The sequence below is a fragment of the Neoarius graeffei genome, chromosome 15, assembly GCF_027579695.1.
Source record: "Neoarius graeffei isolate fNeoGra1 chromosome 15, fNeoGra1.pri, whole genome shotgun sequence".
NCBI lineage: Eukaryota > Metazoa > Chordata > Actinopteri > Siluriformes > Ariidae > Neoarius > Neoarius graeffei.
Genome location: NC_083583.1, coordinates 65,017,939 through 65,038,350, shown reverse-complemented (window position 1 = coordinate 65,038,350; position 20,412 = coordinate 65,017,939). Strand labels below are relative to the sequence as shown.

Below are 20,412 nucleotides of genomic sequence, written 5' to 3'. Positions count from 1 at the left end.
AGAGATGTAATTCGCCCCGAGGCGCAGTGCGGTGCTCCGCATCAGTTTCGTTTCTAACGGCGGCTCCAGCCCGACTTTGCACGCTTGTAACTCGGGCAGGGGAGGTCCCAGCCTCCCCAGACTTGGCAGCCAGCGGCCTCTGCCCTCTCCCGAACTAAAGAGTGCTCCCTGGGCGGGCTAGCTCCGTGCCTCGGGACGTAATTCACCTAACCCTAACCCTAGGTCCCAGCCTCTCCAGACTTGGCAGCCAGCGACCCCTGCCCTCTCCCAAATGAACCAGTGCTGCCAGGGCCCGTCAGCTCCCAGCCAGGGGATATTATTCCCCCCACACACCCCCGAGGCGAGCTCCGCTCCGTGCCTCGTGCCTTGATGAGAGCCGCTGCCACAGGGAGTATTCAATTAAATGAATGAATGAATCGCGCACACACAAGCGTTCTGGTTGGGGAGAGAGCTCCCTTCCTCTGCTCTCCCTCTCCTCTTATAGGGCGCGGTCACTGGGGAAGACACACAAACACACGTTAATTCCCGTCAGGTGCAGTGATTCTGCCACTTACCTTCCTTGACTCCGCCCTCTATTCACAGACCGACCCTTGGCCACGCCCCCGCTGCCGCATCTACATTGTTATTGGTCAAAACATGGATGTCGAGACCATAATAGCCAATCGAAACAGTTTTTACAAAGACACCCACATCTGCTTGTTCTGACCCACTGGAGGTAGCGTCACAGTGCTGTTAGCCAATCAGAGGTAACATGTTTACTGATTGCTGTTAGCCAATCAGAGGTAACACGTTTACATGTCATGAATAATGAGTAAGAGCTGAAATCCTGTTGTTCTCCCACCACCCATTCCTTCACCAAACTAGAACAGCCTGAAACAGGAGAACCACAGCATTTTTTTTTCACCAAAACCGGCTCACAGGGCATTCATTCATACTAGAGACCACCGCACAATTAATGAAAAAACGATGCAAGGGGACCTTTAAAAACGATTCAAACAATAGTTAGCAATGTCAGCTCCCCCCCCCCCCCCCCCCCCCCAAAAAAAAAAAGTGTGTGAGTGATGTCTTCAGACACACTCCATATTAAATTAGATTATGTTAAGCTACAAATATTGAGATCATTTTGGAATACAATTAGGCATATCAGGTGAAAATTCAATCCAAATTACTTGAAACTGCTCTCATTGAATTCAGAATTGAATGCAGAACAACATACATACATAAATTCTACAGAATTAAAATACGTTTATCCGTTCTTGAGATATTGCAAATCAAAGATTGAAAAAACGGCTTCATTTTTAGAAAACTGCCATAATATTGTGTATGAGGATCACATGGTCCGAAATGGGCCTCATTAACCAATGAGATCAAATTTTTTTTCTTAATAACTTATTTTTCAAGATATTTACATGGAAATTGGCAGGAATATAGATGGTTGTATCCTGAATACAAAGTTTGAAAAATTATTAAAACCCAATTATGCTAATTAGTATTTAATTAGCATTAATTATGCCAATTAGTTTTGAAAAAAGTTTAATCGGTGTACTCAAAAAAGTAATAAAAGATTTCTAATCTCCTCTTTGTGCTCTGTAGGGCTTTGTATTTCTAAGTAGGGCCTACTAGTGTTTATATGAAAATATATATATATTTTGTGTGTGTGTGTTATTTACCAGCTGGGAGGTCTGTATCGTGAAATACCGTGAGTGAGGTCTTGAAAGTACTGACTGAGGTCACGGTATTTCACCATATGGATCGACCTTAAGCTGGTAAATAATATATTTATTTTTTTCTTTACCAAATTCTAACAGAAAACGAGAGCGCCCGAAAGGGAAAACCGAGCCGAGCCGCCATTTTGAATCCTCATTCACGGCTGTATATGGCTTCCTCCTTGGTATACAAGTGCACTTCCATGGCAGGAAAAAAAAAACTACATTTTGCCGCCTATGTAGTCCCCTATTTATACAAAATTGAGTCATTCAGGATTCAGCCATGTTTTTGCTCGGCGTTAGCAACAGTTCCAGGTTTTTAGCTTTCTCCTGAAATGTTTTCTTTTATTTCTTCTTCCTCAGGGTAGTAAGACTCGCTTTCACTGTGAACACTGTCGTTATTGCTATCCATGCTGTAAAATTAATGCTATTCTCCTGAGAAATGCGAAAATAAATGTTGACAAAAATTGCTACTATGTTTGTTGTTGTGAACGAGCGAGTCGCTAGAGGTCCATATCCAGTGTCTGTAACTGGGGTCCGTATCGTAGGATACGGACCCGTTCGCCAGCCAATCAAGCGCGCAGGATTTGATGGAAACCGGAACGCAAAAAAAAAAAGATTATTTCGATTAATATTCACAGCTTTCAAGGTGAACCTCGAAAAAACCGTGTGATCCACAATCAATAAACAATTCACATTAATTGAATTGAAATTGACACTTATGTTTCTGATTTCCGTGTTTGTTTTTTTTTTTTTTTAAATCTCATTCCGACCACAAAGATCTCAATATCTTTGCCTGACCACTTTCCCGTGACTAAAAAAGCATCGTCAGTTTCCCGACGTCCCGCAAACAGAGTGTGTACTCTGTTGTACTAACTTCAGCCTGCCGTTACTCCCAAAGTACTGAACAGATCTTAACAAGATAAATTTCTTTGGAAAGTAGAGATAAGCTTTTTAATGATGGCATTCACGATAGAAAATATTCAAGAGTGAAGCAATGACTGATTTGGAAACTTGGCATCAATGCACAATTTTCACAGCAAGCCCAGCGAGCGTCTGATAGGCCTAATATAATATCACTTTGTAAACATCTTCAGGCTAGTTAGCCATAGAAAATGACATTGTTTACAGTGCCTTGCAAAAGTATTCATACCCTTTGAACTTTTTTCACATTTTTCCACCTTACAACCACGAACTTTAAAGTTTTTTATTGAGATTTTATGTGATAGACCAACACAGAGTATCACATAATTGTGAAGTGAAATGAAGATGATAAATGGTCTTCAAAATTTTAAACAAATAAAAATCTGAAAAATGTGATGTGCATTAGTATTCAGCCCCCCTGCGTCAATACTTTGTAGATGGAGAGCATCTGTGAACAGCAATTTTCAAGTCTTGCCACAGATGCTCAATGGGATTTAGGTCTGGACTTTGACTGGGCCATTCTAACACATGAATATTCTTTGATCTAAACCATTCCATTGTAGCTCTGGCTGTATGTTTAGGGTCATTGTCTTGCTGGAAGGTGAATCTCCTTCCCAGTCTCAAGTCTTTTGCAGCCTCCAACAGGTTTTCTTCCAGGATTGCCCTGTATTTAGCTCCATCCATCTTCCCATCAACTCTGACCAGCTTCCCTGTCCCTGCTGAAGAAAAGCATCCCCATAGCATGATGCTGCCACCACCATGTTTCACAGTGGGGATGGTGTGTGCAGGGTGATGAGCAATGTTAGTTTTCCACCACACATAGCGCAGTCCTCTCAATAACTGCCGGCAACCGGCGATTTTGCCACCTGCAAACGTTTCATTGCCGGCTACTCACAGTGGTTTTTCAAAGAATTGAAATTCATAAGTTTTTACTTCATAATTTATACTTCATAAAAATAAAATTTTGCATTCAGGATCACTCAGAATTCACCATTTAACATCTATATTTTCAAAATTTTCCTTGGTTGGGGCATCGTGGCTCAGGTGAATAAGGCGCCATATAAATCCGGGGACCCGGGTTCGATTCCGACCCAAGGTCATTTCCCGATCCCTCCCCGTCTCTCTCTCCCACTCATTTCCTGTCTCTACACTGTCCTATCCAATAAAGGTGAAAAAAGCCCAAAAAATATCTTTAAAAAAATTTTCCAGGGGAGGACCCCCGGACCCCCCTCTTTTTTATACATCGCGGTGGCGGCTAACGCAGCCTCTGCTCAGCTTATGCTTAACATGGATCCCAGACGGCCGCTATTTAGCGGAATTCCACTATTTTTCTAGCCAAAGTGGTGGTGTTTTTTTTTTTTTTTTAATCTCTTGTATATCCGTTAAAAATATGTTTAAGTAAAATGACCAGCAGAATACGTTCTGATTTGGTTTGCTTGTTTAGCGACGTTTTCGTCGGCTTTGTTTGTTCTCGTTGACATTCGGGAACACTCAGAAGTTAAATTGATGTAAATACCGCAAGACTGTACGCGATAGAATGAGAAAACGATATGGCTGTGCCCATTTGCTGGAAAATGTGTTTTAACTCCGTTCGTGCTTTTGTTTCTAATGCGTTGAACTTAATTCAATATGTCGTGGAAAGCGTAGTTGCGCTTAGCCAGAGAGGAAGTTGAATCCAAGAAGAGATTAATGAATCTGGTGAATACAGAACTTGAAACAAAAGCTCATGCAAACAGAGTAGCCAAGAAACTGTCCAAAAGAGCACTGCGGGAACATCAGAAAGAGCAGAAGGAAAGATCAGAGAAACAAAAGCTGAGAAAACTGGAGGAAAGATCACAAAATGCACCCCAGAAAAGAGCATTAAATTCCTCTGCAGTGAAACCTTTCAAAAAGAGAGAGGTTTAAATCAAATATCTTTGAGATATCTTGGAGATCAAAATTAGAGAACAACTTATAAAAACTTGAATAATTTTGAAATAATACCATCTTCACTGCTCAACAGTTAAATGACATTTTATTGTGTCCATATCATGGTTCAACAACATTTTTTTCACAAAATGACTAAAGGCATTTCACACAAAAAAATATTTTTCAGAAAACGCACTGATCAAAATTAGAGAACACACTGATCAAAATTAGAGAACACACTGATCAAAATTAGAGAACAACAATCTGGAACAAAAATCTGAAGGTTACAACAGTCAGCAATTAGTAAGAAGTGTACAGGCCTCTGCTGTGAATGACTTCAGCACATCTGCGGCCACAGGATAGCACTAGTCTCTCACACTGCTCTGGTGTGATTTTGGTCCATTCTTCTTCCAGCCTCCTCCACAGTTCGGTGATTGTAGAGGGTTTCTTGACCATAACTTTGTCACCAAGGATTTTCCAGAGGTTCTCTATTGGGTTGAGATCAGGACTCTGGGCAGGCCATGCCATTAATTCAATGTTTTCACCTTCAAGGAAATTCTTTACCCGTTTTGCTGTGTGACATGGAGCATTGTCCTGCATAAAGACTGCAGGCTGATTGGGCGATGAACGCAAGTAAGGAACCATGTGCTGTTGAAGAAGGTTCTGATACACATTTGCATTCATTCGGCCATGTAGCTGTACAAGAGGCCCAACTCCCGCAGCAGAAAACATGCCCCAAACCATGACACTTCCTCCTCCACCTTTCACTGACTTTACACACTTTGGGTTTAGTCTTTCTCCAATGTGTCGCCGAACATAATGCTTCCCATCAGACCCAAATAAATTAAATTTGCTTTCATCACTGAAGTGAACCCTGGACCAGTTCTCCTCTGTCCACACAACATGCTCCTCAGCAAAGCTCAGTCTAGCTTTTTGATTTTTTTTGCTAATGAGAGGTTTGGTCACTGCAGTGTGGGCCTTCAGTCCAAATGCTCTTAAACGGCGAGCCACTGTATGGCGAGACAGATCCTTACCATGTTCAGCACTGAACTGGCGAGCAATTCCACCTGCAGTATGGAAACGATTACCCATTGACATCCTTCGCAGTGACCTGTCCTCTCTTGCATTTGTCTTCCGTGGACGACCAGCCTTCTTGGGCGACTTGAATGAGTTTGTAGTTTTGTAAAGATTCAATATTCTTGAAATCACAGATTTGGAACGATCAACTTGTCTTGCTATGGCTGATAGGGTCATCCCTTTGGTTTTCATCTGGACAACCTGCTGCCGGAGGCTTTCAGTCACTTTAGAACGACCCACCATCTTGCAAAGTCAATGAAACTGGCAGTTAGAATGCCACTTAAATAGGGGTTGACTGATAATCAAGGAAATTAGCACCATGTGCTAGATTAGCACCATTAAGTGGGAGGCACCTGAAAGTGTTCTCTAATTTTGATCAGTGCATTTTTTGCAAAATGCAGGTTTTTTGTTGAAATGCGTTATCCATTTTGTGAAAAAGTGTTGTTGTAGCATGGTATAGACACAACAAAATGTCCTTAAACTGTTGAGCAGTGAAGATGGTATTATTTCAAAATTATTCAAGTTTTTATAAGTTGTTCTCTAATTTTGATCTCCAGTGTATATCTAATATTACTGAATCATTGATTTCTGCTCATATTCATGATTTTTGAAAAATCTAATATTACTGAATCATTGATTTCTGCTCATATTCATGATTTTTGAAAAATGAATGTGGCTTATATTAGACTAGTGCACAGATTCTCCCACCGGAGCTGTGGATTTCTGCAGCTCCTCCAGAGTGATCATGGGCCTCTTGGCTGCTTCTCTGACCAGTGCTCTCCTTGCTCGCTCTGTCAGTTTAGGTGGACGACCATGTCTTGGTAGGTTTGCAGTTGTGCCATACTTTTTCCATTTTTGAATGATGGATTGAACAGTGCTTCTTGAGATGTTTAGAGCTTGGGATATTTTTGTATAACCTAACCCTGCTTTAAACTTCTCCAGAACTTTATCCCTGACCTGTCTGGTGAGTTCTTTGGTCTTCATGATGCTGTTTGTTCTTCAGTGTTGTCTAACAAACCACTGAGGCCTTCACAGAACAAGTGTATTTATGCTGAGAGTAAATTACACACAGTAGGACTCTATTAACTAATTAGATGACTTCTGAAGGCAATTGATTGCACTGGATTGTATTTAGAGGTATCAGAGTACGTAGGGCTGAATACTAATGCACACCACATTTTTCAGATTTTTATTTGTTTAAAATTTTGAAGACCATTTATCATTTTTTTCACTTCACAATTATGTGCTACTCTGTGTTGGTCTATCATAAAATCTCTGTAAAAAAAAAAACAAACTTTTGTTTGTGGTTGTAAGGTGGAAAAATGCGAAAAAGTTCAAGGGGTATGAATACTTTTGCAAGGCACTGTACATGTTATTTCAGACGAGCACAGTCGGTCTACTACTGTACTTCACTCAAAAGAGCAACCAAAATAGTGATAGGCAGTGGAGAGGTGAGTGAAAACAAATTACAGAAAGAAGGAATAAGCTCTCCAACTTTCTAATTACTTATAAATCAATTAGAACTATAAACGGTTCATATGCGATTTTATACTTTCATTCATGAAAGTATTTCTATTTTGAAATAATTTCTTGTGTCTAACTCAGCAGGAACAGCTGCCGCAGGTGATAGGCAGGAACAGCTGCCGCAGGTGATAGGCAGGAACAGCTGCCGCAGGCGATAGGCAGGAAGAGCTGCCGCAGGCGATAGGCGGCAGGGAGCAGGCACAGCTGCCGCAGGCGATAGGCGGCAGGGAGCAGGCACAGCTGCCGCAGGCGATAGGCGGCAGGGAGCAGGCACAGCTGCCGCAGGCGATAGGCGGCAGGGAGCAGGAACAGCTGCCGCAGGCGATAGGCGGCAGGGAGCAGGCACAGCTGCCGCAGGCGATAGGCGGCAGGGAGCAGGCACAGCTGCCGCAGGCGATAGGCGGCAGGGAGCAGGCACAGCTGCCGCAGGCGGTAGGCGGCAGGGAGCAGGCACAGCTGCCGCAGGCGATAGGCGGCAAGGAGCAGGAACAGCATGTAGAAAGTGGAGAGGTGAGCAAATTACAGAATCCAGCAATAAAGTATGAGAGGCTGTGGTACAGGTGGGTGACAAATTAAAACCAAAATGAAGTGTCTTGGTAGTGAGGCGAACATGAGTCTCCTGAATATCTTCAGTGCTCCTTGCCAAGTCTGTGGAACTGTATTGGAGGGATGAACTTTCCTCCAAGATCTTCCCTCATTTATAAACAACCTTTATTTAATCAGGTACTTTAACTGAGATGAAAATTTATTTTACAAGAGAACCGGAGTACAGCAGATAGACCTCAGGTAGGGGTATCTGAAAAACTTAAGCCCTTTTGAGGATTTGTGTCTGTACTTATATTATGCAGTCTATGCCTAAAATATAAACAACTATATTTCAGCTTGTAGCCCTACAAAAGCAGTGCATACTGTGGTGTTCGTTAAATACAAATTTCTTGAGGTTTTTAACTGGAACAAAGAAAATATTGCTGTCGTAATAAGCTTTATGATCAGAAGAGTGGTGGCTGTTAATATTCATGGTTTTGGAATTGGCATGTGGGTGTGATGGTCAGGTGCCCTCATACTTTTGATCCTAGTGTGGCCTTGTAGTGTGCTTTGCTCTTTGCTCAGTACAGTATCACAATTATTGTCCATGATGATCACTACAGATAGTGTAACTGTTCTGGAGGACTCATTTAAGGTCCTGAATTAAACATTTTATTCATTTGGTGCCAAACTGTGGTATAAGAGCTGTGTCCTTTTCACAGGAGCTGAGCGGGTACAGACTGTGCCGCTGGAAACTGGCACTGGTGGCAGTGGGTGTGGTGTGTACAGGTGGCTTTCTTCTGCTGCTGCTTTACTGGTTGCCCGAGTGGTGTGCCAAGGCAACGTGTACCCGCACAACCATCCGTGACGCCCAGGTGGTACTGCTCCAGAGCACTGTACGTATTGCTACTTCTTCGTTCTTCTTCTTCATCATATTCTTCTTTGTATTCTTCTTCTTCCTGTGCTGCATTTTCTCCTTCTTACTATAATTTTTTGTGCTCCTTCTTCCTCTAAATTGTCAGAGTTGTATATCTGCACGTCTCTGTGATAACCGTTTCAAGTTTCTAGAGCCAAGTAGTGGTTCCATATGAATGCATGTAAACAAATGGCCCTGTGGTTATTTTAAAACCATTTGTTGAGGGTTTAATACTCGCCAATTGCTCATGTTACATTCTATGCAAATAACTTTGGAACACTGCACTTCCTTATTGCCCATGAACATATCACGATGGAGTGTATTGTGTCATGTGTGTGTCCATCCATGTTCTCCAGGACGAGTTTAAGCGCTGGTTCCTAGCTAAGGTGCGTATGATGCTGGCCCCAGGGAAAGACCCTTATAGCAGCCTGGACTCGCAAAGCACCACCCACATGGTCAATGGCCACACCCCCCACCCTGGTGACACCCCAGCTGAAGACTTTATCAAGAAATATGCAGAGTACCAGCCTGTACAGGTACATTATCTCTCCACCTACCCTTTTGAATCATGATGGCCTAAAGAATTCATCCACACCCTTGTGCACTAAGGAGTATTAATGTAAACACACAAAGTACTCATGCAGTCTGAATACCAGTAAACATAATCAGCCTGGTACATACCAGGTTTTTGCAAATGACTAATAGCTGCCAGGGCTGCAAAACCCATTTTGCTGTAGTACATTACTGAGTCACTGCTGAATTTGGGATTGTCGTGCTTTTATTTATTCTTTTTTTCCCCCCCTTCAGATCCGCTATTTCACACTCCATAGCACAACGTACTACTGGAACGACACTATCCAAAACTATGAAGTGTTAACGTAAGCACCCCCCCAAAAAATGTGTGGTGACCTGAAACAGGATGGAAATAGCTGTGAATATTCAGCTCTTTGGCTTTTGTGTTAATGCTGCTGCATTGTATGCAGGGGTCTCGAGGATTTGGAGCCTAGATGTTCCAGCATCCACTCGGAGCATAGCGGCGGCCTCAGTCAAAGCCAACAGGAGTACAGGTACTCGCCAAATGCTCATAACAGTATCCACATTCACTGGATATGAGCAGTCACACGCTCTGATTGATTGGCTACTCTGCTGCTAGGATATCAGTGCATATACCGTGAGTTGAGAAAAACAAAATGGCGGCACGTGTTGCTGAACCAACCGAGGATGAAATAAAAACTCTACTCGAAAACAAAACGCCAAAAAATACAAAAAAGCAGCAAAATATAATAGCTTTTTTTCACAAATTACCTGTTTTGTTTACATTCTAAGCGGAAATGATTTTGTCGGACGTTTTGTATAAAGTTTTTATTGATCGAATTTGCTAAAAATAAAAATGCTCTGTTTTTCTCAAAATTCAGTGAATGTGGACAGAATAAAACAGTTATTCCATTCAATCTCGTCGTACATGGCTTCTAGCCGACTCGGCTCTACACACCTCGTCGGCTATCAGCTCATGTACAGTTCGATTTCGTGGAATAACTGTTAAATATATAATCATACTAAAACATAGCTGATTAGTGGGAAAGATACAGACATTCAGTGCGTTTACATGCACATCCAAATCGAGCTACTGTCAGTAATTGAGCTAAGGGTCCCAGCAGGGGTGCCAGAGAAATCCAATCCTACATGCACACAAGGAAATCGAGCTATTGTGTGAGGTACATTGTGCACCCGAGCCACAGGTGACGCTACACGCCCCATCGTGTTGGTACACTTCTGGTTGTCATCATGAAGAAGAGCTATTCAAGAGGATAAACAAAGTTATGCAGTCTTGCCAGATACTGCTGACGTTTTCCAGCCCAAAACATGTTCAAATCCGCCAAAATGCACTTAAAACCTCCCAATCTGGCAACACTGGCAGTTCCGTGTTCACAAGTTCCGTGCTCAAGCTGTTAGGCTTGCTGTAACAGACTGTATGGCTACAAACTGTCCTGCGCAGACCACTGTTTTGTAAGACAACTTATTTTGCACAATTGTATATTTTTCTAAAGTCCATTTTTTGCTTACAACAAATATTTTCTTTTGCTTACAATTTAACTTGTGTCTTAATAAACACACAAAAAGTTCAATTGTTTTGTTTTTATTGACATTCTTCAGATGTTGGACATCTGTATATACACACACAAATACAATGACTTGTTTATGTACACAATTCACAGCTATGCAACAGCTGTACAGATGTATTTGGTGATACAGTAAGTGAGCTAAATTTTAACAGTGCAAACAATGCCACAAAAAGAAAAGATTCATGCCGTTGTCATGATTCGTTGTCATGCCGACCGAGGCTGTTGTGTTTCCCGCTTGTGGTCTCGTCATTCGTCACTTCCGGAAGGGGCAGTGCTGAAGTAAGTAGCTCGACTACGTAGCTCGATAGGGTATACATGCACTAAGTAGCTCGGCTAAAATCGCATAATCTAGGTTGTGTAGCTCGATTACGAGAAATCAAGTTCGGTTTGATTTCAGTCTAGCTAAGGTGTTTCCATGGCATTTAGAACTTCGATTTCAGTCGAGCAACGGCAGAAATTCGATTTTCTCTATGTGCATGTAAACGCACTGATTTAGTCAAACAAAGAACTGCACTGACCATATAGGGGCTTAGGTTTTCCTGCATTTGCTTTTATAATGCAAATAAAATAAAGCATACAAATTTTCTATTAACCTGTACAAACAAACCAGCCTCAAACCAACAAAAAATATGTCTGTCCTCATGTGGTCACAAGAATATAAGATGTTATAAATGGTGTATAATTTACTTTTTCTCACTTTTTTTTTTTAAGGAGACTATTTTTTGGAGTGAACGAGATTGCTGTGAAAGTGCCTTCCCTTTTCAAGCTGCTTATCAAGGAGGTAAGCAACTTTCAGCTTCTGTCCCAAAATAAGTTGAATTTAATAGCCTGCTTGATCTGAGGCCAAGTTTACATTAGACCGTATCTGTCTCGTTTTCTTCGCGGATGCACTGTCCGTTTACATTAAAACGCCGGGAAACGGGAATCCTCCAGGGTCCATGTATTCAGTCCAGATCGTGTCTGGTCCGGTGCTGTGTAAACATTGAGAATACGCGGATACGCTGTGCTGAGCTCTAGCTGGCGTCGTCATTGGACAACGTCACTGTGACATCCACCTTCCTGATTCGCTGGCGTTGGTCATGTGACGCGACTGCTGAAAAACGGCGCGGACTTCCGCCTTGTATCACCTTTCATTAAAGAGTATAAAAGTATGAAAATACTGCAAATACTGATGCAAATATTGCCCATTGTGTAGTTATGATTGTCTTTAGGCTTGCCATCCTTCCACTTGCAAGTGGTAAGTGATATGCGCTGGGATCTCACACACAGCGGCTCAGTCCCGAATCACTGCTTGTGCGCTATACTCGCGCGCTCTGTGAGTTGCGCAGGGCCGGAGTGCGCACCCTCCAGAGGGCACTCGCTGTTCAGGGCGGAGTGATTTGGAGCGCAGGATGCCTGCGGAGCCGAGCGTATCCGTGTATTGGTGTTACTGTGTGCACGCGAATCGTGTATTGGTGTTGCTGTGTGCACACTAATCGTTTTAAAAACGTTAATCTGATGATCCGCTGATACGGTCTAATGTAAACCCCACCTGAGTCAGCTTGTATATCTGTCAATTTAATGGCTTCCATTGACCTTTCATGTTTGAGTGCAATCCATAGGAATGGTACTGTGAAGTAAACACTCGGCGCAACGTCCGTTTCTTTAACACTGCGTCAAAGAGGAGTGTTCAGTATTGTGCTGATTGGAATCCTCCTTATCAGGCGCAGTTGAATCAGGCACAGTTGCCTGACCTGCATGACAAACCCAGCCTAATGGCTGTTTAAAACGAGTAACAGTTGCATGATGCGATATTAAATTCTCAGGGTGTATTAAAACCCACGCACATATGTCACTTATGCCAATTCATTCATATCGCTCTGCTTGGCTCTTCCTTCTAGGTTCTCAACCCCTTTTACATCTTCCAGCTCTTCAGTGTTATCCTGTGGTCTTCTGATGAATACTACTACTACGCTTCGGCTATAGTATTAATGTCAATCATATCAATAGCTACCTCTCTCTACACAATCAAAAAGGTGAGTCGGCTATTTTAGTCTTTCTTGCCTTGCACCATGACTGTACATTCTATCAGGACAAAATATCCAGTCAGACAATGAAGGTCTCCTGTTCCAGGCCCAGGAGATGTTCAAGAGCTCCTTGAAATTTGGAGAAATTCTACTCATGTTAGGAGAAACCCGGTCGTATTTGCTGTGTAATACAAATGTTATTTGTGTATCTGTTTTTCTCTTGCCTGAGTAGTATAGGAAGACTGTGTTTTATTTTTCGTAGCAATACATCACGTTACATGACATGGTGGCTGCCCATAGTATTGTTCGTGTCTCAGTCTGCAGAGCTAATAATGGTAAGATTCACGTTCCATCTTAATCATTTCTGTTCTTTCAGTTCTGTATAAAATGTGCTAATGGTAAAACTGGACTGTGGTTAATGGCTGATTTGCTGGTGCTGGATTACTCGCCTTCCTTTACGTGTCCATTTGCACATTTTGTGGCCGTATACGCACAGCGTTTCTCTGCTCAACGCTGATGTACATTTCTGACATTTACTGGGATTTGCTTGGAAAATTAACGTCTTCTCCTTTTAGTGAAGATCCTGTCTGATTGGCTAAACACAGCATAGCATCCTCACTCATTTACATAAATTTGGGCTTGACTCACTGAATATTTGCAGCTCTACAGTGAGTCAGATTCGAACACATTCCTCTCTTCAATGCTCTCATGCTCCATTTTTGTTTTTTGTTTTTTTTCCCCTATCTGCTCTTAATACAGAGATTGAAGAAGCGATGTCTACTGACCTTGTCCCAGGTGACGTCATGGTTATCCCCAGCAATGGAACCATCATGCCATGTGATGCAGTGCTGATTAGTGGAACCTGCATCGTCAATGAGAGCATGCTCACAGGTCACTGGGCACATCTTTTTATATCAGCCAAATATTCTATTCATCTTTGCTCTAACATGCACAAAATATGAGACCGACCACATTACCACAATGTTGCAACCGGCATAAAGGCATTTAATTCTGTGAATGTAATTTGATCCAAATGTAATTTCATCCAAATTGACTTATCCCCTTGAGTCGTTTTTAACTGGTACTGTCACAGAGAGTGAGACTGCATTGAAAACCCACTCATCAAAATGAAGACTTTTGTTCATAGAAACAATACCTAAACCATGACCTAATGGTTAGAGAAGCAGCTTTGGGACCAAAAGGTTGCTGGTTCGATTTCCTGGACAAGAATGGTTGAAGTGCCTTGAGCAAGGCATCTAACCCCCAACTGCTCCTCAGGCTGCTCTGGGTATATTGTATGTCACTCTGGATAAGATCGTCTGCTAAATACCAGTAACACACACTTACTTCAGTGATAAACTGAGATTTGAGATTGAGTTCAGTGATCCTGTGAAAAAATGATAACTTTTTGTCCTTGTGGACCTTTTTTTCTTGTGGGCACTGATGGCTACTGAGTTCACTGCCGAGCTGCCAGTATTAGGCAAGGCCCATTGCTGCAGTCGCACTCTATCATACCTCCCCCTTACACTCAAGCTTCCAACAATTTGGAATGTGCATTGAAAAGAATTTTGACTTGTATGTAACAATAAAGGATTCTTCACACTCAATTTTGCATTAATTTATAAAATACAGTGGTGCTTGAAAGTTTGTGAACCCTTTAGAATTTTCTATATTTCTGCATAAATACGACCTAAAACATCAGATTTTCACACAAGTCCTAAAAGTAGATAAAGGAAACCCAGTTAAACAAATGAGACAAAAATATTATACTTGGTCATTTATTTATTGAAGAAAATGATCCACCCTCCTTGAATCGCCACCTTAACGTGGTGGAGGGGTTTGAGTGCCTCAGGGATTCTAGGAGCTATGTTGTTGGAGCAGTTGCCCCTGGTAGGGTCTCCCAAGGCAAACAGGTCCTAGATGAGCGGTCAGACAAAGAGCAGTTTTCAAAATAACCCTTATGAAAGAAAAAAACGGTATCCAAGTACCCTCGCCCGGACCAGGGATACCGGGGCCCCACCCTGGAGCCAGGCCTGGGGGAGGGGCTTGTTGGCAAACACCTGGTGGCCGGGCCTATGTCTGTGGGGCCCGGCCAGGCCCAGCCCAAATGAGCAACACGGAACCACTCTCCTGTGGCCCCACCACCCACAGGAGGTGCCGTAAGGGTCTGGTGCACTGTGGATCGGGTGGCAGCCAAAGGTGGAGGCCCTGGCGTACTGATCCCCGGCTGACAAAACTGGCTTTCAGGACATGGAATGTCACCTCTCTGGTGGGAAAGGAGCCTGAGCTTGTGCGTGAGTTTGAGCGATACTGACTAGATATAGTTGGGCTCACCTCAACGCATAGCTTAGGATCTGGAACCAATTTCCTGGAGAGGGGTTGGACTCTCTCTTCTATGCTGGAGTTGCAAAGGGTGAGTGGCACCGGGCAGGGGTGGGGCTATTGGTAGCCCCCCAGTTCGGCACGCTAACATCGGAGTTCTCCCCAGTGAATGAGAGGGTCGTTTCCCTGTGCCTTCAGGTCGGGGAACAGTCTCTGACTGTCATTTGCGCTTATGCGCCAAATGGTAGTTCAGAGTACCCGGCCTTCTTGGAGTCCTTGAGTGGGGTGCTAGACAGTGCACCACGAGGGGACTCTAGTGTTTTACTGAGGGACTTCAATGCTCACGTGAGCAATGACAGTGAGACCTGGAGGGGTGTGATTGGGAGGAATGGCCTGCCCGATCTGAACCTGAGTGGTGTTCAGTTGTTGGACTTCTGTGCCATGCACGGTCTGGCCATAACAAATGCCATGTTCGAGCATAAGGGTGTCCAAAAGTGCACGTGGTACGAGGACACTCTAGGCCGTAGATTGATGATTGACTTTGTAGTCGTTTCATCTGATCTACGACCGTATGTCTTGGACACTCGGGTGAAGAGGGGAGCAGAGCTGTCAACTGATCATTACCTGGCGGCGAGCTGAATCAGATGGCGGGGGAGGAGGCCAGACAGACCTGGCAGGCCCAAACGAGTAGGGAGGGTATGCTGGGAATGTCTGGCGGAGGCTCCTGTCCGTCAGATCTTCAACTGCCACATCCGGCAGAACTTCAACTGCATACCGGGGGAAGGTGGGGACATCGAGTCTGAGTGGACCATGTTCCGCACCTCTATTGCTGAGGCAGCCATGCAAAGCTGCGGCTGTAAGGTTGTTGGTGCCTGTCGTGGTGGTAATCCCCGAACCTGGTGGTGGACACCTGTGGTGAGGGGAGCCGTCAAGCTGAAGGAGTCTTATCGGGCTTGGTTAGTCTGTGGGTCTCTAGAGGCAGCTGACAGATAGCAACAGGCCAAGCAGAATGCAGCTTTGGCGGTCACTGAAGCAAAAACTTGGGTGTGGGAGGAGTTAGTTTGGCGAGGCCATGGAAAGTGACTTTCGGTTGGCCTTGAAGAGATTCTGGCAAACCGTCTGGCGGCTCAGGAAGGGAAAGCAGTGCTCTGTCCCTACTGTTTACAGTGAGGATGGAGTACTGTTGACCTCAACTGGGGACATCATCTGACGGTGGAAGGAATACTTTGAGGATCTCCTCAATCCCACCTTCATGTTGTCCAAGGAGGACGTGGAGTCTGAGGGTGCGTGGGAGGACTCTCCCATCACGGGCTGAGGTTGCCAAGGTGGTTAAAAAGCTCCTCGGTGGCCGGGCTCCGGGGATGGATGAGATTTGTTCTGAGTTCCTAAAGGCACTGGGTGTTGTTGGGCTGTCTTGGCTGACACGCCTCTTCAACATTGCGTGGAGGTCGGGGACAGTGCCTCTGGATTGGCAGACTGGGGTGGTGGTCCCCCTTTTTTTTTTTTTTTTTTACAAAGGGGGACCGGAGAGTGTGTTCCAACTATCGGGGGATCACACTTCTCAGCCTCCCAGGGAAAGCCTATGCTGGGGTGCTGGAGTCCGGCCGATAGTCGAACCTTGGATTCAGGAGGAAGAATGCAGTTTTCGTCCTGGTCGTGGAACACTGGACCAGCTCTTGACCCTTGCAAGGGTACTGGAGGGTGCATGGGAGTTTGTCTAACCGGTCTACATGTGTTTTGTGGACCTGGAGAAGGCTTACGACCGTGTCCCCTTGTGGTGCCCTGTGGGGGGTGATTTGGGAGCATGGGGTTCAGGGCCCACTACTGCGGGCCATTCGGACCCTGTATGACCGGAGCAGGAGTTTGGTTCGCGTTGTCAGCAGTAAGTCGGACTTGTTCCCAGTGAATGTTGGACTCCGCCAGTGCTGCCCTTTGTCACTGGTTCTGTTCATAACTTTTATGGACAGAGAATTTTTAGGCGCAGCCAAGGGGCAGAGGGTGTCGGGTTTGGTGGCAGCAGGATCACGTCTCTGCTTTTTGCGGATGATGTGGTCCTGTTGGCTTCATCAATCTGTGACTTACAGCATGCGCTGGGACGGTTTGCAGCCGAGTGCGAAGCAGCTGGGATGAAGATCAGCACCTCCAAGTCTGTGGCCATGGAGTGATCTTTGTTGGTCGACCACTCCTGGGGAGGGTAACAATGGTCTTGAATTTCCTCCATTTGTACACAATCTGTCTGACTGTGGATTGGTGGAGTCCAAACTCTTTAGAGATGGTTTTGTAACCTTTTCCAGCCTGATGAGCATCAACAACACTTTTTCTGAGGTCCTCAGAAATCTCCTTTGTTCGTGCCATGGTACACTTCCACAACCATGTGTTGTGAAGATCAGATTTTGATAGATCCCTGTTCTTTAAATAAAACAGGGTGCCCACTCGCACCTGATTGTCATCCCATTGATTGAAAACACCTGACTCTAATTTCACCTTCAAATTAACTGCTAATCCTGGAGGTTCACATACTTTTGCCACTCACAGATATGTAATATTCGATAATTTTCCTCAATAAATTAATGACAAAGTATAATTTTTTTTGTCTCATTTGTTTAACTGGGTTCTCTTTATCTACTTTTAGGACTTGTGTGAAAATCTGATGATGTTTTAGGTCATATTTATGCAGAAATATAGAAAATTCTAAAGAGTTCACAAACTTTTCAAGCACCACTGTAGTACTATTGACCTATAAAACACTGAATAGTCTCTCACGTCAGTACTCAAGAACTTCTTCTGGTCCTTTATGACCTGCCATGCCTACTTGGATCAAAAGGTGCAGGCTGTTTGTTGGTACCTCAAATAGCGAAGGCTACAGCAGGGGGCAGACCCTTCTCTTAGAAAGCCCCACAGTTATGGAACAGCCTTCCAAGTCATGTCTGGGACTCAGACACCATCTCCATGTTTAAGTCTAGGCTGAAAACATATTTGTCTAGTCAACTTTTTGCTTATCGGTTTTTATTAGGTAAAGTGGCAGATCTGGAGGGCATAGAATGTTTTTGTAAGCTGGGATGTTTGGATATTGTCTGCCCCCCAAAAAAAAGTGTTCACTCAGGTTTGTTGACTGTGGAGTAGATGGCCACTTTATGTCCCAGGGCACCCTCATGTCTGTTACTTTCTGGTGCTCTCTCTTAGTTGTGCTGTCCCTGCTTGCACTCGGTACACAGTACTGTTCTTAGTCGTAATGTGGCAATGACCACACCTAACAATTTTTCTCTCTCTCTCTCCCTATGTAGGTGAAAGTGTGCCTGTCACAAAGACTAACTTGCCCAACCCACAACAGGGAGACAAGGGGTCTGAGGGGGACAAGGTGTACAGTGTGGATGAGCATAAGAGACACACATTGTTCTGCGGCACCAACGTCATCCAGACCCGCTTTTACTCAGGAGAACTGGTTAAAGCTGTGGTGGTCAAGACCGGTAGGTGACTAAAACAAACATGTCAATTTTCCAGTGTTATTCAGTCCCGTTGTGCCTGATTGCAGTGACTAAGTTGTTTTGCTAAGCTTCTAATGGTGGACTACACGCATGTTACACTTCTTATTTTGTCTCTTACATTAGCTGTAACATTTAAGTAGGCAACAGTAACTCAAGGTTATATAGGTCTGGGTTACTGATCATCATCTTTTTTTGAACTTTATTTTAAAACTACTGAAGCCTTAGAGATAAATGCCGGATTACGACTCAGTATTATAGTATAAGTCATATTGCCCTTATTAATTAAAAAAAAACTTGTGCAGAGATGTCCACAAGCATTGGCGATTGGCGGTTTTCTCCACCGACACAGACGGTCTGCGCCAGCTACTCGATCTCAGAAAAAAATTAAAACTTGCCTTTCAATGTTCAAGCAATTTATATAATCTCCGCTGCCCATAATTTGCTGCAAATCCAATTATTTCACCATGAAATTGTCTTCAATTGTCAGAAGTGATGCTATATTTGTTGATTGATTCTTACACTCTGGCTGAGCCGGACCACATGACCATGCCGTAGCGTATGTAGTTGTGTTACAGAGTCAGGTAGCATACAGAGGTAACTGAGAAAGCCAAGCACACCTGCATCTGGAGGGAAATTTCATACATGTTTTGCAAGTATTTTACAGGGAAATGGTTACCGTATTTTCTGGACTATAGAGCGCACCTGTATATAAGCCGCATCCGCTCTATTTTTAAAAAAAAAATTTAAAAAAAGATATACAAGCCGCACCGGGCTATAAGCCGCAGATATCTATGTTGAAAAATTAGATATTTACTGCATGCACAGAACGATTTTGTACTGTAAATGTACATGTATGTACCTGAACAGATTCTTTCCGAACAGTGCCTTTTAACATGGCAGCGACTTTGCTGATTAAAACGTAACAGAACCAAGAGAAAATAACCGGTATTTATTTACCTTCATTTCTCCTGTGTTTGAAACCACAAGTCACTTTAATCATCTTCGCTGGATTTGAAAATAATTACCAGTTAGTAATTTGTCGTGCGTGTTCTATCTGCTAAAGATCTGCTAATTCTTCTTTGCATTGATTTTTCGTCTATCTTATTTTTGATTCTACTTCCGGTTAGAGCGCCCCTAGCGGTGGAAGAAAAATCCACAGAATAGCCGCACCTTTGTATAAGCCGCATGGTTCAAAACCTAGGAAAAAAGTAGCGGCTTATAGTCCAGAAAATACGGTAGTAATTTATGAACTGAGAATGCACCAGAAGGCATGTAAATATCTACGTTTTCTGGGGGAGCATGCCCCCAGACCCCCCTAGCATTAATGCGCCTCAGGCACGCCATAGAGGCTTCACTTTTTTTTTTTGCGCTTCTCTTTAGCCAACTACTTCAGATTTTCTGCTGAAACCTTGTTGTGACACTGAAAGCAGGTTGCACATTTACATTTGTTCATTTGACCTGAGGAAGAATCCAATCCAGAAATATAATTATTTAAACAAACAATTCAAGCAAACAAACAATTCATTGTCTACAGGTGCGTGTGTGTGTTTCTGTAAGCATGCTGATTCTTATTGTTTTGTTCTAGGGTTCAGTACAGCCAAGGGACAACTGATTCGGTGCATCTTGTACCCAAAACCCACAGACTTTAAACTGTACAGAGATGCCTACCTGTTCCTGCTTTGTCTTGTTGGAGTAGCAGGCATTGGCTTTATCTACACAATCGTGCTGAGTGTAATAAATAAGGTAGAACACTTTCCCACTTGATATGTACAAGATGTTCTTTTTTATGCAGCTATTGTTACCACTTGTTTTTTTTTTTTTCCTTTGGTAACAGTGGCTGTTCTGCACAACTTTCTATCGTTGAGTACTATAGGAGTTTAAGCCAATACATAAAAA

The 20,412-nt window shown here is 43.5% G+C and overlaps 1 protein-coding gene across 4 annotated transcripts in view; it reads left to right on the top strand.

The window, feature by feature from the left end:
* atp13a3 (ATPase 13A3) overlaps positions 1-20,412 on the top strand; it is a 154,081-nt gene that overhangs the window by 77,658 nt on the left and 56,011 nt on the right. For all 4 annotated transcript variants that reach the window (XM_060941760.1, XM_060941757.1, XM_060941758.1 and 1 more), the window contains 10 exons: positions 8,387-8,560; positions 8,937-9,116; positions 9,388-9,458; positions 9,564-9,647; positions 11,415-11,484; positions 12,584-12,718; positions 12,972-13,044; positions 13,469-13,600; positions 18,316-18,498; positions 20,102-20,259. In XM_060941760.1, the coding sequence (XP_060797743.1) occupies positions 8,387-8,560; positions 8,937-9,116; positions 9,388-9,458; positions 9,564-9,647; positions 11,415-11,484; positions 12,584-12,718; positions 12,972-13,044; positions 13,469-13,600; positions 18,316-18,498; positions 20,102-20,259 (1,260 nt within the window). The remainder of the gene's footprint in view (positions 1-8,386; positions 8,561-8,936; positions 9,117-9,387; positions 9,459-9,563; positions 9,648-11,414; positions 11,485-12,583; positions 12,719-12,971; positions 13,045-13,468; positions 13,601-18,315; positions 18,499-20,101; positions 20,260-20,412) is intronic.